Raw genomic sequence first — 16893 nt, 5'->3', positions numbered from 1 at the left:
GGCAAGTCAGTGAAGAACAAATTGTTATTTACAATGATGGGCTACCAAAAGGCAAAAGGACTCCTGCAGGGATGGGGGCCTGAGATTAAAAATAACAAATAAATACAATATAAATATAGGACAAAACACTCATCACAACAACAGAGACAACACAGTGGGTCTTGCGACGGGTATACAATGATGACCAGTTTACAGAGGAGTATAGAGTGCAGTGCTGTGTCCTATAAGGAGCATAGTTGGCAAATCTGATGGCCGAATGGTAAAGAACATCTAGCCGCTCAAGTGCACCCTTACCTAACGATCTATAAATTATGTCTCCGTAATCTAGCATGGGTAGGATGGTCATCTGAATCAGGGTTAGTTTGGCAGCTGGGGTGAAAGAGGAGCGATTACAATAGAGTAAACCAGATTTAACTTTAGCCTGCAGCTTTGATATGCGCTGAGAGAAGGACAGTGCACCGTCTAGCCATACTCCCAAGTACTTGTATGAGGTGACTACGTCAAGCTCTAAACCCTCAGAGGTAGTAATAACACCTTTGGGAAGAGGGGCATTCTTCTTGCCAAACCACATGACCTTTGTTTTGGAGGTGTTCAGAACAAGGTTAAGGGTAGAGAAAGCTTGTTGGACACTAAGAAAGTTTTGTTCTAGAGCATTTAACACAAAATCTTGGGAGGGGCCAGCTGAGTATAAGACTGTATCATCTGTATATAAATGGATGAGAGAGCTTCCTACTGCCTGAGCTAAGTAGTTGATGTAAATTGAGAAGAGCGTGGGGCCTAGGATCGAGCCTTGGGGTACTCCCTTGGTAACAGGCAGTGACTGAGACAGCAGATGTTCTGACTTTATACACTGCACTCTTTGAGAGAGGTAGTTAGCAAACCAGGCCAAAGACCCCCTCAGAGACACCAATACTCCTTAGCCGGCCCACAAGAATGGAATGGTCTACCGTATCAAAAGCTTTTGCCTAGTCAATAAAAATAGCAGCACAATATTGTTTACAATCAAGGGCATTGGTGACATCATTGAGGACCTTTAAGGTTGCAGTGACACTTCCATAACCTGAGCGAAAACCAGATTGCATACCAGAGAGAATACTATAGACATCAAGAAAGTCAGTCAGTTGATTATTGACAAGTTTTTCCAACACTTTTGATAAACAAGGGAAAATAGAAATAGGCCTATAACAGTTAGAATCAGCTTGATCTCCCCCTTTAAATAAAGGATGAACTGTAGCTGCCTTCCAAGCAATGGGAACCTCCCCAGAAAGGAGAGATAAGCATGGCGATGATAGGGGCAGCAACCTTAAAGAAAAAAGGGTCTAAACCATCTGACCCAGATGTTTTTTGGGGTCAAGTTTAAGGATCTCCTTTAGCACCTCGGACTCAGTCTTTGGCCTGGTTTGCCTGTAGAGAGAAACTTTGTAGCCGGGCAGGGGAAAAAGATGGAGAAGCATCGGGGATAGTCACATTAGAAGGGGTGGGAGATGAGGAACTTTTGGATGGGCAAGGAGGCATGGCTGAGTCAAATATGAATCCTGACTTAATTAAGAGGTGATTAAAGAACTCAACCATTTGCTTCTTGTCAGTAACAACCACATCAACATTAAGGGACATGGGCAGCTGTGATGAGGAGGGTTTATTCTCCAGGTCTTTAACCTTTTTCCAGAACTTCTTGGGGGTTAGACCCACAGAGAGAGAACTGCTCCTTAAAGTAACTAACTTTGGCCTTCCGGATAGCCTGAGTGCACTTATTTCTCATTTGCCTGAACGAGAGCCAGTCAGCCTGAGTATGCGTGTGCTTAGCCTTTCGCCAAATGCAATTCTTGAGGTGGAGTAACTCTGCAAGATCACGGTCGAACCAGGGGCTGAACCCGTTTTTAATTATAATTTTCTGTATGGTGACGTGTTTGTTAACAATACCACTGGAAATATAAAAAAAGAAGGTCCAAGCCTCTTCGACAGAGGGGATCAAGCTAATTCTATATATTTTTTTTCACCTTTATTTAACCAGGTAAGCTAGTTGAGAACAAGTTCTCATTTACAACTGCAACCTGGCCAAAATAAAGCAAAGCAGTGCGACAGAAACAACAACACAGAGTTACACATGGAATAAACAAGCGTACAGTCAATAACCCAATTGAAAAAAAGAAAGAAAGTCTATATACAGTGTTTGCAAATGGCATGAGGAGGTATGGCAATAAATAGGCCATAGTAGCAAAGTAATTACAATTTAGCAGATTAACACCGGAGTGATAGATGAGCAGATGATGGTGTATAAGTAGTGATACTGGTGTGCAAAAGAGCAGCAAGGTAAATACAAACAATATGGGGATGAGGTAGGTAGATTGGGTGGGCTATTTACAGATGGACTATGTACAGCTGCAGCGATCGGTTAGCTGCTCAGATAGCTGATGTTTGAAGTTAGTGAGGGAAATGTATACCATTTTACAGAGGCCAGTTCATGAAGGAAGGCTTGCTCATTAAAGTTTTTTAGCAAGCGTCTATGACAAATCAGGATAGGTCGTTTCACTGAGCAGCCATTACGAACAGGCTGTAAAACAGTGATCACTAAGGTCATTGCAGAAGACACCAGACTGTTACCTAGCAGGATTATTTGTGAGGATAACATCGAGGAGAGTAGCCTTTTTTGGGTGTTTGGAGTCATACCTTGTGGGATTGGTAATAATCTGAGAAATATTTAGGGAGTCCCATTGCTTTAGGACTTTAGGTCACCTAGCAGGACAAATTCAGACTTAGTGTAAGGGGCCAGGAGAGAGCTGAGGGCAGGTAGGGTACAGGCCGACGCTGATGGAGGACGATAGCACCCAGCAACAGTCAACAAATTGCTATTTGAAAGTTTAATTTTTAAACCAGCAAATCAAATTGTTTGGGGACAGACTTGATGGAGACGACCGAGCAGTGAAGTTGATCCTTGGTAAAGATTGCCACTCCCCCACCTTTGGAAGATCTGTCTTGCCGAAAAAGGTTACAACCAGAAAGGTTAACATCAGTATTCAAAACACTCTTCCTTAACCACGTCTCAGTAATGACCAACACATCTGGATTGGAGCTGTGAACCCACACATTCAATTGATGCATTGTAGGTAATAAGCTTCTAGTGTTAACGTGCAGAAAACCCAGGCTTTTACGACAGCAGAAATCAGTGAAGCAGATATCAGAGCACAAGTCAGAATTGGGCCTAGCAACAGTAGATGGGTGTACATGCACATTTCCAGATATCATCAACAGTAATACAATCAAGGCACGGCATATGACAGGGAGAACTCTGCAGTGCTGATTTATGACATCTGAATGTGCATCAGATTGCAACAAGATCATATTGTACAGCAATTTCATCAGGTAACATGAATACAAAGCCGGCGAGAGCTGGTTAGAATAGGCTGGGAGGCCAAAAGTCTGTGTAACCAATAGAGAGTCAGAGTCCTGAGTGTGGGAGCAAACATAGTCTGTCCCACAGTTGGGTAAAGAAAGTTTGTAGACAACTAAGTATGCAGGAGTCCTGAGGCAAATAGCAAAATGCACAAGAAAAAAACTAAATATATAACGACTTGGGGCTTGCCTTTGTTCAGAGTCACTCGCCCCAACAGTGCGTGTGTGATGGAGGCTAGTGAAAGCTCGGGAGAGAGGGGGGAGTGTGGTGGGGGTACCTGTACCAGACAGGGGGAGACAGGCCAGGGCAGACGGTGAACAGATCGCCAGGTGGAATCCAAGCAGCAGTGCAGCAGGCAACGGGAGTAGGTGTAACACCCACTTGGGAGAAGCTTTTATTTCTGGAGGCAGATTTCTTGAGGAAAATGCCAGTGAATGGTATTTGAACAGCAAGAGGGGGCTTCAGAGGATGCTTCAAAGATTCTTGCCACTTGTTGGGCCCAAAGACCTCGACACCTTTTACTTTCAGTTCCAGGTTGGAATGGTGTCCTCAGGTCTCTGCAGTTTTTTTTGCTAGAGCACCCTCTGCATAGCTTGGAAAAATGAAACCAGTATGTTGCTCTCTCTCGGGAACTAGAGTGAGGCATCCAGATAGGAGGTTAGCTAGCGCCGTTAGCATCATTAGCATTAGCTAGTAGCGCCAGCATGTTAGCTATCATAGTATCTATCCAGCAACAATATTGAGGTTAAAAACGAAATAAACTATGTTAAGTCATGCTGACTTCGTAAGATAGGTCAAATCAGACTGAAATAATTAACAGATGGAACGTACATTTCTGTGACTAACTTGCTAACTTTAGCTTGCTAGCTCAGTGACCGGTGATGCCCATCTTCCTGTTTATAGTTAATGATATATAAAAACATTCTACAATGTACCTGCACATTTGGATAGGTTTAGACCAGTTGAATGCTTCTGTTTTGATGTTTATGTCTGTATGTTAATAACCCTCTTCCCTCTAGACTCTGGCTGTGTGTCCAGCTCTAACAGCAGTGTGGACTGGCTGCAAAAGAACTTGGGACCATTTTCAGTTCCGGTGTCCCTCAGGGATCTGCTGAAACTCAACACAGACTTCTCTCCTGTATGTCTCACTTTCTGCCGACTACGCCATCACAATTATGCATAGATATTTGTCCTTATAATATATAAAACGGGTGTTTTGATGCCCTTCATGTAAATAAATTCTAGAAACCTGAGTCTATATCAGAAACATGTATGTTTTTTGACTCATCTGATAGGTAAATTGTATTTTTGGTTTGTTAGGTTTGATAACCTTCTTGTCTCCTCCCTTCCAGTTGTCATCCCTGGAGGTTCTCTCTCCAAAGCAGACTGCAGAGCTGTTGGTGTTGCCTCTTCCTGGTCTTCCAGGGAAAGCTGTCATCATCAACACAGTGTTTGACTACCTGACTGAGTCACCAAAGGAGAGGAGACTCCCTGAGTTCCTGCAACAACTTGTCAGCCTGACCAAACAGGTACATCTCTCTTCTGTCCTTGTCTACAAAAATACATTCTTACAGATAATCATTTATACAAACCAAATACTAACCTTAACCTTTTTCTGCCTTTAGGAAAATATCCCTTGTGCCTCCTACAAGATCATGTAAGTAGTACGGTACCTATAGATAGGGTGTCCATCCACTCTGCTCAGAGTGGGTGAAAATGTGCTTCGGTGATTAAATTTCTCTTCCTTATGTTACAAAATACATTTTACCAAGACGAATATGATTATTTATATTCTGAATCGTTCAGTGGGGTCTTTCTATAAGGTATAATTAACATTATATCCAAAAAGTCAAATTTTGTAACCTAATACAGTGTCTTCAGAAAGTATTCACACCCCTTGACTTTTTCCACATTTTGTTGTGTTACAAAGGGGAATTTAAAATAGATTTCATTGTCATTTTTTTTGTCAACGATCTGCACAAAATACTCTGTAATGTCAAAGTTGATGAAAAATTCCAACATTTGTCAAAAAAAATTATGAAAAATAGAACACTCATATACAGTATCTTGATTAGATAAGTATTATAGTTATATATCGTATTCAACCCCTCTGAGCCAATACATGTCAGATCACCTTTTGTAGCGATTACAGCTCTGAGTCTTTCTGGGTAGGTCTCTAAGAGCTTTTCACACCTGGATTGAGCAACATTTGCCCATTATTCTTTAAAAAAAAATTCAAGCTCTGTCAAATTGTTTGTTGATCATTGCTAGACAACCATTTTCAGGTGTTGCCTTAGATTTGCAAGCAGATTTAATTGAAGAAAAAAAAACTAACTCGGCCACAAGGGAACATTTACTCTCTTCTTGGTAAGGAACTCCAGTGTAGATTTGGCCTTGTGTTTTAGGTTATTGTCCAGCTGAAAGGTCGATATCTATCTTTCCTCAATATTGTTTTATATTGAACCACTGGAATTGTGATACAGTGAATTATAAGTGAAATAATCTGTCTGTAAACAATTGTTGGAAAAATGACTTGTGTCATGCACAAAGTAGATGTCCTAACCAACTTGCCGAAACTATAGTTTTAACAAGACATTTGTGGAGGGGTTGAAAAACCAGTTTTAATGACTCCAACCTAAGTGTATGTAAACTTCCCACTTCAACTGTATGTGAGGTTTTGACCATTGTTTTTGTTAAAGGCGTATCTCCACAATCATTTTACCCATTGGTCAAAAGATGCGTTTTTGTTTTGATTGGACTCCCTACCATAGATGTTTCTAATGACAACTGCATCTCTTCCACGTGAGGACATCCCACGAGACATCCCATGAATGACCAATTTTGTGCCAGAAATGTCACCCTATTCCCTACACAGTGCATTACTTTTAACCAGGGTCAATAGGGCTCTGGTCAAAACGAATGCACTATGTAGGGAATAGGGTGCCATTTGGGATATACTCATGTAAAATAGAACTTAAAAATGCTCCTGTTGTTGTTGTGTTTATTTAGTTTCACCAGACTGGACGAGGCCGTACCCACTGTTACCATGGAGATAGAGTCAGCCCTCACCTCCAGCAAGACGGCTTTACTACAGACCGTCCAATCAGGTGAGAGACGGGTTTTAATAAACAACACTGGATTCGATTGGCTGAGTCTATTTCCTGTGTAGTGCAATACTTTTGAACAGGACCCTTAGGGAGCACCATATTGGTTCCATAGTATTTTGGCCCGTTTATTATTTTTTATTTTTTTCATGTTAAACATGTTACGAAGAATCACCATTACTGCCTGAAATCTTGCCAGTTTTATTTTCCCCTCACAGGTTGCGTTGTATACAGTGGAGAGGTGAGTATCTGTTTGTTTGAGTTCTGTCTTACAGGCTGATGTGACTGTATGATTTATCTGGATACTGCATAGCAGATTGGAACTCATTACATCTCATCTTTCCCTCAGTGCAATGTCACCCCAGTTAATGGTACGAGATATCTGATTGATTTTGTTTTTTGTGATATATTAATTCACCAAACATTGATTATTATATTATTGAATTGATTTCATAGTGATCAATAATTCCTTGCATTCCATTGACTATTATTCAGAAAGAACTAATTGTTCGTTACGTATTGTTTACAGAGACAAATGTTTGTGCTGGCGTCGACAGGTGAGTTATTCAAAGATCCTTTCTGTTAGCTTCAGTTTTTTTGTGGGTTTTTTTACGTTTCAAAAAAAACATCTGTTCATTTGCGTTAATTGGTGACATGGTCTCAAACCGTTTCTAGTGCTGCTTTCACGTCTCTTCTTTCCATCATATTTCCAACAACCATCTGAATATCTGTTGTTGATTCCTTCAGCACTGCTCTACAGGGTCACCTAGACAACGGGCAGATCAGCGGAGTCCTCTGTGATTTCAGCGTCGATGTTTACGCTTGTGGCTCGGTACGAAGGATTCTTCACAACTGTCACGTTTCTGTTCAATTTTTGTTGTTTTTCTAGTAGAACAACCACAGAAGTGACCCAGATGTTCTTGTGTTTTGATTGGTCTGACCTTTTTGTTGTTGGTTTCTTGTTTCTTTGCTCTCTACTGTAAAGCGTCTCTGGGTCCTTGAAAAGCGCTATATAAATCTCATGTATTATTATTATTCTATATTATTAGATGATATGATTTGTACATGTTTTTTCTCTTTCTGTCCCTTCTTTACCCTCCAGCTGTCTGTGTTGACATCAGATAACTTGGTGAGCCTGTTGAAGTGTAAGCTGTCTGGTAACACCAGCCACTCAGCACAGATCTGGAAACTGTTCTTCTCTAAGGTCTCAGTGGTTCTGGACTCAGCCCTGGATCTCTTCTCCAACACCGTGAGATAAAACTCTTACCTATTCATATCACTCTTATACTGTACATATAAACTTACTGACTAATTATTACTGTATGTAGTTCCCCTCTTATACTGTACATATAAACGTACTGACTAATTATTACTGTATGTAGTTCCCCTCTTATACTGTACATATAAACTTACTGACTAATTATTACTGTATGTAGTTCCCCTCTTATACTGTACATATAAACATACTGACTAATTATTACTGTATGTAGTTCCCCTCTTATACTGTACATATAAACATACTGACTAATTATTACAGTATGAAGGTCCCCTCTTTTGATCTGGCTTTTATTTGGTTTTATTTTCGAAAAAGAAAAGGAGACATTATTTTCATACTACCAGTAGATCTGCCAAGGTCCCAAATATTATTGTGAACGCCGACATTCAGTCATTTCCTGATTATGAAATTGTTTTTTTAACCATGTTCTCCAGACACTAGACCCCAGCTCTCCAGCAGTGTCCCAGGCCCTGGATGCTATAAGAGAGGTAAGGCTGGACAGCTTCAGCCTGGCTAGTCTCGGAGATCAGAAAATCATCAACCTCTGGTTCAACACCAGACTCCGTCCCTTCCTACCTGCCGTCTCCACTGACTTCCTGTCCTGCCTCAGCACCAAGAACTTCAGCTGCTCCGCCTACCAGACCATGTACGTATTAACATTACTATATATAATATAATATCACCTACCAGACCATGTACGTATTAACATTACTATATATAATATAATATCACCTACCAGACCATGTACGTATTAACATTACTATATATAATATAATATCACCTACCAGACCATGTACGTATTAACATTACTATATATAATATAATATCACCTACCAGACCATGTACGTATTAACATTACTATATATAATATAATATCACCTACCAGACCATGTACGTATTAACATTACTATATATAATATAATATCACCTACCAGACCATGTACGTATTAACATTACTATATATAATATAATATCACCTACCAGACCATGTACGTATTAACATTACTATATATAATATAATATCACCTACCAGACCATGTACGTATTAACATTACTATATATAATATAATATCACCTACCAGACCATGTACGTATTAACATTACTATATATAATATAATATCACCTACCAGGTGATGAAAGGCCCTTTATCTACTTGCCCAGAGTCAGATTAACTCGTGGATACCCTTTTTATGTCTCTGCATACAGTATGAAGGAAGTTAAGAGGTAGTTTCGCGAGCCTAACTAGCATTAGCGGAATGAATGGAAGTTTATGGAAAGTTCCAGTCATTATGCTAACACATGTTAGCAATTGCGCTAGCGATAGTTAGCAACTTGCTTCAAACTCCACGCAGAGACATAAAAATGTTATCCAAGAGTTAATCTGACTCCAAGACATGCAAACCTTTCACCATTATAATAACAAGGGAGGTTAGCATTTTGAGGGGGTATGATATTTGTGTGTCTGTAACTTTCTCTCTCATCACTATTCACAATTTTTTCAGGACTATTCATAATTATGGTAGCATCCACATGAATGTAGGCATGTTTAGAAACATATTATATTCTTATTTACAATAAAAGAGACTCCAAAATAGCACTACATTATTTACCATTCATTTCTATTGGGCACAAAATAATCTGAAACGCAACCAAAACAAACAGCAGATGTATCCAACAAGTTTGTAGAGTGATAAACTTTATGTAATCATTGCGTACTAGGAATATGGGACCAAATACTTAACTTTTTACTGCTCTAACACACATATAAGTGAATTTGTCCCAATACTTTTGGAGGGACTATGTACAAAAAAATAGTAATTTCTGAACGGTTCACCCGGTATAGATACAAACATCCTCAAATTTAAGCCAGATGGTCTGCACTTTAAAAAATTCCAAATCCTGTTCTGCTGCATCAAATGTTACACTGCAACAACTCTTCATTGTGGAGGTGATTGAGTTGTGTCCGAGATGGCTTTGTAGCGATAACCTCTAACCCCTTTGTCTTTTCCCTCAGCGTTCAGATCCTGAGCAGCCACCACTCAGCCATGGACCAGTCCAGACAGATATCAGTCTACACTACCTTCATAGAGGTCTTTCTCTCCAGGAACAACACAGCAGGTACTGACCAATAGGAACTGAGTCTCACCAGGTACTGACCAATAGGAACTATGCCTCAGCAAGATACTGACCAATAGGAAATTAGCCTCAGCAGGTAGTGACCAATAGGAACTGAGCCATAGCAAGTACTAACCAATATGAACTGAGCCTCAGCAGGTACTGACCAGTAGGAACTGAGCCACAGCTGGTACTAACCAATAAGAACTGAGCCTCATCAGGTACTGACCAATAGGAACTGAGCCTCAGCAGGAACTGACCATTAGGAACTGAGCCACAGCTGGTACTAACCAATAAGAACTGAGCCTCATCAGGTACTGACCAATAGGAACTGAGCCTCAGCAGGTACTGACCAGTAGGAACTGAGCCTCAGTGGGTACTGACCAATAAGAACTGAGCCTCATCAGTTACTGACCAATAGGAACTGAGCCTCATCAGTTACTGACCAATAGGAACTGAGCCTCAGCAGGTACTGACCAATAGGAACTGAGCCTCAGCAGGTACTGACCAGTAGGAACTAAGCCTCAGCGGGTACTGACCAATAAGAACTGAGCCTCATCAGTTACTGACCAATAGGAACTGAGCCTCAGCAGGTACTGACCAATAGAGTGCTGAGCCTGAAGGCCAGAGGGCGCATTACTTTTTCTATAGGCCCTTTTCCAAAGTAATGCCTTGTAGGGAATAGGGGGGCATTTCAGACACAGCCATTGTCAGTCAAACTGCTGTGTAAATAACACAAACACACTTCTGAAAGTGTTATCTGGAGAGTTACTATGGGATCTTCAATAGACTGGCACTGAAACACCAGCAGGGACTTTTCTCTGACTGTGTTCTCTGACTGTGTTCTCTGACTGTGTTCTCTGACTGTGTTCTCTAAATGTATTCTCTCTAATTGTGTTGTCTAAATGTGTTGTCTGTGTGTTCCCAGACCCCAGCTGTAGCTCTGACACCCTGAACAGTGAAGACTGGCTGCTGAAGAACTTCAGAGGATTCTCTGCCTTCGCCTCCTTCAAGGACATGCAGAGACTACTGACCACCTTCTCTGTGGTAACTGTCTGTTGTCCTGTTGTCCTGTGGTAATAGTCTGTAATAATGTCTGTTGTGTTTGTACTGCAGATGGAACCGTTACACCAGCTAACAGTGATAGTGTCTGTAATAATGTTTGTCTGTAGTTATAATGTGAGTTGTGTCTGTACTGCAGATGGAACCGTTACACCAGCTAACAGTGATAGTGTCTGTAATAATGTTTTGTCTGTAGTTATAATGTGAGTTGTGTCTGTACTGCAGATGGAACCGTTACACCAGCTAACAGTGATAGTGTCTGTAATAATGTTTTGTCTGTAGTTATAATGTGAGTTGTGTCTGTGCTGCAGATGGAGGCCCTGCCCCAGCTAACAGTGATAGTGTCTGTAATAATGTTTTGTCTGTAGTTATAATGTGAGTTGTGTCTGTGCTGCAGATGGAGGCCCTGCCCCAGCTAACAGTGAGACAGTTAGCAGAGGTGTCCTCTAGTCCAGACCAGCTCAGCTCTGCTGCAGACGTCACCATGCTGATGAACTACGTACCCAACATCCTCTTCACTGACTTCTTCAATGACTTCTCTCTAGCCATCACCGTGAGACAAGCTCGTCTGTCTGTCTGTCTGTCTGTCTGTCTGTCTGTCTGTCTGTCTGTCTGTCTGTCTGTCTGTCTGTCTGTCTGTCTGTCTGTCTGTCTGTCTGTCTGTCTGTCTGTCTGTCTGTCTGTCTGTCTGTCTGTCTGTCTGTCTGTCTGTCTGTCTGTCTGTCTGTCTGTCTGTCTGTCTGTCTGTCTGTCTGTCTGTCTGTCTGGTTTCCATCACCATGAGACAAGATATTACATGGTTGCGTTCTATATGACACCCTATTCCCTATATAGTCCCATACAACACCCTATTCCCCATATAGTCCCATACAACACCCTATTCCCTATATAGTCCCTATTCCCTATATAGTCCCATACAACACCCTATTCCCTATATAGTCCCATACAACACCCTATTCCCTATATAGTCCCATACAACACCCTATTCCCTATATAGTCCCATACAACACCCTATTCCCTATATAGTCCCTATTCCCTATATAGTCCCATACAACACCCTATTCCCTATATAGTCCCATACAACACCCTATTCCCTATATAGTCCCATACAACACCCTATTCCCTATATAGTCCCATACAACACCCTATTCCCTATATAGTCCCATACAACACCCTATTCCCTATATAGCCCCATACAACACCCTATTCCCTATATAGTCCCATACAACACCCTATTCCCTATATAGTCCCATACAACACCCTATTCCCTATATAGTCCCATACAACACCCTATTCCCTATATAGTCCCATACAACACCCTATTCCCTATATAGTCCCATACAACACCCTATTCCCTATATAGTCCCATACAACACCCTATTCCCTATATAGTCCCATACAACACCCTATTCCCTATACAGTCCTATATTACACTCTATTCTCTATATAGTTCTATATGACACCCTGTTATATTTTTTGCACAAATATGGAATAGGGGTGCCATTATATCATTATTCAATATGGAATAGGGGTGCCATTATATCATTATTCAATATGGAATAGGGGTGCCATTATATCATTATGAAGATGGACTATTATTCAACTGTCTTCCATTATCTGTTCTCTCTCTCTGTTACCTATCCTCTTCCTCTCTTACCTTTCCTGTCCCTTCCTCTCTCCTTTCATCTCTCCCTCCCTCCCTCTCTATCCACCACTCTCCCCTCCATCTCTCCACCCCACTCCCCTCCATCTCTCCCCTCTCTCTCTCTCCACCCCTCTCCCCTCTCTCTCCACTCCACTCCCCTGCATCTCTCCCTCCCTCTCTCCATCCCTTTCCTCTCCCTCTCTCCACCCCTCTCCCCTCCCTATCCCCCCTCCATCCCTCTCTCTATCCCATAGGGTCAAGAGTCTAAGTTCCCAGTGGCGGTGCGTTCAGCCATGCTCCAGCAGGTGTTTGAACGCGGGAACCTATCAGACCGCTCTGTTAGCGACCAGGAAGTACTCACCTGGCTTCAGAGCAGGCTCCGCCCACTGCTGATCAACCTGTCCCCGCTCCACGTCGCCCCCCTCTTCAGTGTGGTCGCACAGAGGAACTGCAACATCGGACAGCAGCTGTAAGAGACGGACTGATCTTTAGGCTTCGTCCCAAATTGCAACCTATTCCTTATAAGCTACGGTCACAAGTAGTGCACTATATAGGGAATAGGGTGCCATTAGGGATGTGTCTTAGGGTAAAGTAGTGCACCATATAGGGAATAGGGTGCCATTAGGGATGTATCTTAGGGTAAAGTAGTGCACCATATAGGAAATAGGGAGTCATTTGGGATGTACCCTGAGTCAGTAGTGATGTTGATGTGCAGGGTGTATCTATCTTAAATCTTGCTCTGTATCACGTGAGACTGTAGAAGCATGTTTTCCTGTATCTTTGACTGATCTCAAAGTGCTCAGGGTGGCGGGGGGGGGGGTTGCAGAACCTGGGGTCTTTCTGTAACGCTCCCAGACAGTCACATGTCCTCTACTCCCCACCATGTCTGTCCTTCCTACTGTTCTCCCACCATGCCTCTCTCCCCCTCTGTTTCCAACTGTCTGAATAAAGAGTTAAATGTACAAGATCTATGTTAGATGATAGTGTCAGGTGGGGGTCATCTCAGCAGAAGAGCAGAGGCGGGACTGTAGAAGCATGTTTTCCTGTATCTTTGACTGATCTCAAAGTGCTCTGGGTGGCGGGGCAGAATATTTTGATGACGGGTATGTTTAATTTCTGACATGTTTGTCTCTCTAAGGGTGGAGGTGCTGAATGCCACCCTCCCTACACTTCAGGACAACACACAGAGAAACATCTACGATCAAATCACCCTCTCCCTCCAAGGTACTGACTGACATCCACAACACATCCACTGGAAATAGAAATACTGCAGCATACTATGAAACTGTAAATACTACAGCACACTATGAAACTGTAAATACTGCAGCACACTATGAAACTATAAATACTGGAGCATACTATGAAACTATAAATACTGGAGCATACTATGAAACTATAAATACTGGAGCATACTATGAAACTATAAATACCGGAGCATACTATGAAACTGTAAATACCACAGCATACTATGAAACTATAAATACTACAGCATACTATGAAACTATAAATACTGGAGCATACTATGAAACTATAAATACTACAGCATACTATGAAACTGTAAATACTGCAGCACACTATGAAACTATAAATACTACAGCATACTATGAAACTATAAATACTGCAGCATAACATGAAACTATAAATACTACAACATACTATGAAACTATAAATACTGGAGCATACTATGAAACTATAAATACTACAGCATACTATGAAACTATAAATACTGCAGCATACTATGAAACTATAAATACTACAGCATACTATGAAACTGTAAATACTGCAGCACACTATGAAACTATAAATACTACAGCATACTATGAAACTATAAATACTGCAGCATACTATAAAACTCTAAATACTGCAGCATACTATGAAACTATAAATACTACAGCATACTATGAAACTATAAATACTACAGCATACTATGAAACTATAAATACTACAGCATACTATGAAACTATAAATACTGGAGCATTCTATGAAACTATAAATACTGGAGCATACTATGAAACTATAAATACTGGAGTGTAACCGATGTGAAATGGCTAGTTAGTTAGCGGTGGTGCGCTCTAATAGCGTTTCAATCGGTGACGTCACTCGCTCTGAGACTCGAAGTAGGGTTTCCCCTTGCGTTGCAAGGGCCGCGGCTTTTGTGGCGCGATGGGTAACGATGCTTCGTGTGGTGTCAGTTGTTGATGTGTGCAAGGGTCCCTGGTTCGAGCCCGGGTTGGGGCGAAGAGAGGGACGGAACCTACACTGTTACAGGAGCATACTTTGAAACTATAAATACTGGAGCATACTATGAAACTATAAATACTGCAGCATACTATGAAACTATAAATACTACAGCATACTGTGAAACTATAAATACTGGAGCATACTATGAAACTATAAATACTGGAGCATACTATGCAACTATAAATACTGGAGCATACTATGAAACTGTAAATACTACAGCATACTATGAAACTATAAATACTACAGCATACTATGAAACTATAAATACTGGAGGATACTATGAAACTATAAATACTGGAGCATACTATGAAACTATAAATACTGGAGCATACTTTGAAACTATAAATACTGGAGCATACTTTGAAACTATAAATACTGGAGCATACTATGAAACTATAAATACTGCAGCATACTATGAAACTATAAATACTACAGCATACTATGAAACTATAAATACTACAGCATACTATGAAACTATAAATACTGGAGCATACTATGCAACTATAAATACTGGAGCATACTATGAAACTATAAATACTACAGCATACTATGAAACTATAAATACTGGCACATACTATGAAACTATAAATACTGGAGCATACTATGCAACTATAAATACTGGAGCATACTATGCAACTATAAATACTGGAGCATACTATGAAACTATAAATACCGGAGCATACTATGAAACTGTAAATACCGGAGCATACTATGAAACTATAAATACTACAGCATACTATGAAACTATAAATACTGGAGCATACTATGAAACTTGTCTTGCTGTAACACCAAGCTTAACACTTGGTTTTTCATATTTTTATATCGTGATACTCATTACTCAAACAACTTATGATCGTATTTGTTGTTAGTTTGTCATATTGAGTTTTGACCACAGAATTTCCTGTTAAGGATATTTGAATGACAGTCCTGTCCCTGCCCCCCTCCCAGGCTCCTCCCCACTCCGTTGCTATGGCGCAAACTACAACCACAGTTTCTATGGTTACCTGGAGAGTTCCTTCCTGAGTTTCGGCTTCCCCAACCTGACCACCTTCCTCTCCCTCATACCCCATAGCCAGATGGAACAGGTGAGGTGTGTGTGTGTGTGTGTGTGTGTGTGTGTGTGTGTGTGTGTGTGTGTGTGTGTGTGTGTGTGTGTGTGTGTGTGTGTGTGTGTGTGTGTGTGTGTCACAGGAGGTTGGTGGCACCTTAATTGGGGAGGACGGGTTCATGGTAATGGCTGGAGCAGAATTGGTAGAATGGTCTCAAATACATTAAACACATGGTTTCCAAGGTTTCCATGTGTTAGATTCCATTCCATTTGCTCCGTTCCAGACATTATCAAGAGCCGTCCTCCCCTCAGCAGCCTCCACTGGTGTGTGTGTTTGAGACAAGGCTTTAAGAGGACATAGATAAGGATGATGATGATGAAGGTGTGTGTGTGTTTCCTCACCTCTCTCTCTCTCTCTCTCTCTCTCTCTCTCTCTAGCTGGTGAATTCTCTGCCTGTCTCTGACCTGGGTCGTTTCCTGCGCCGCCCCAACGTTGTCGACGACGACACAAAGCTCTGCCAACTCTACAGCAACTACACCAAGACCCCACTGTTCCTGGGGACTGTACGTACACACACACACACACACACACACACACACACACACACACACACACACAACTACTGTGTTACCCGTGTGAAACACCCACTACACACCACTTGTCTCCTATGCCATCCATTCACCAGAAAGGCAGAATCCAAGAGGAATCTGCCACTAGAACACACCCACGTTTCCTCTAAACTTTATTCATATCTAAGCAACTGGCCTGTGCCCCCCAGGAGAGTATCCCTGAGTCAGTGAGGCGTCCCACACTGCCGTGTGTCTGGCCCCAGGCTCTCAGCAGCAGTCAGAGGTCAGAGGTCAACGCCTGGTTTGACCTGAGGCTGAAGAACTACCTGCCCTTCCTCACCAGGAGCCTGGTGACCTCCGCCGCTGTCAAGACCGCCCCTTGTCTGGCCTTCCAGAAACTGTAAGGGATTTTCCCAAAAATATATTTAGTACATATGTGT

The 16893-nt window shown here is 41.5% G+C and overlaps 1 protein-coding gene across 6 annotated transcripts in view; it reads left to right on the top strand.

The window, feature by feature from the left end:
• Positions 1 to 16893, top strand: part of LOC106585215 (uncharacterized) — an 84683-nt gene that overhangs the window by 31287 nt on the left and 36503 nt on the right. For 5 of the 6 annotated variants that reach the window (XM_045710825.1, XM_045710815.1, XM_045710810.1 and 2 more), the window contains 18 exons: positions 4411 to 4529; positions 4744 to 4920; positions 5017 to 5048; positions 6401 to 6498; positions 6714 to 6736; positions 6845 to 6866; positions 7025 to 7052; positions 7243 to 7327; positions 7598 to 7744; positions 8206 to 8417; positions 9787 to 9890; positions 10816 to 10934; positions 11347 to 11502; positions 12849 to 13063; positions 13733 to 13818; positions 15784 to 15920; positions 16322 to 16447; positions 16663 to 16853. In XM_045710825.1, coding sequence (XP_045566781.1) covers positions 4411 to 4529; positions 4744 to 4920; positions 5017 to 5048; positions 6401 to 6498; positions 6714 to 6736; positions 6845 to 6866; positions 7025 to 7052; positions 7243 to 7327; positions 7598 to 7744; positions 8206 to 8417; positions 9787 to 9890; positions 10816 to 10934; positions 11347 to 11502; positions 12849 to 13063; positions 13733 to 13818; positions 15784 to 15920; positions 16322 to 16447; positions 16663 to 16853 — 2077 coding nt within the window. The remainder of the gene's footprint in view (positions 1 to 4410; positions 4530 to 4743; positions 4921 to 5016; positions 5049 to 6400; positions 6499 to 6713; positions 6737 to 6844; positions 6867 to 7024; positions 7053 to 7242; positions 7328 to 7597; positions 7745 to 8205; positions 8418 to 9786; positions 9891 to 10815; positions 10935 to 11346; positions 11503 to 12848; positions 13064 to 13732; positions 13819 to 15783; positions 15921 to 16321; positions 16448 to 16662; positions 16854 to 16893) is intronic. The other variant, XM_045710830.1, reaches the window with a different exon arrangement.

This window comes from Salmo salar, chromosome ssa02, assembly GCF_905237065.1.
Source record: "Salmo salar chromosome ssa02, Ssal_v3.1, whole genome shotgun sequence".
Lineage (NCBI taxonomy): Eukaryota > Metazoa > Chordata > Actinopteri > Salmoniformes > Salmonidae > Salmo > Salmo salar.
This window is presented reverse-complemented; position numbering and strand designations above follow the sequence as displayed.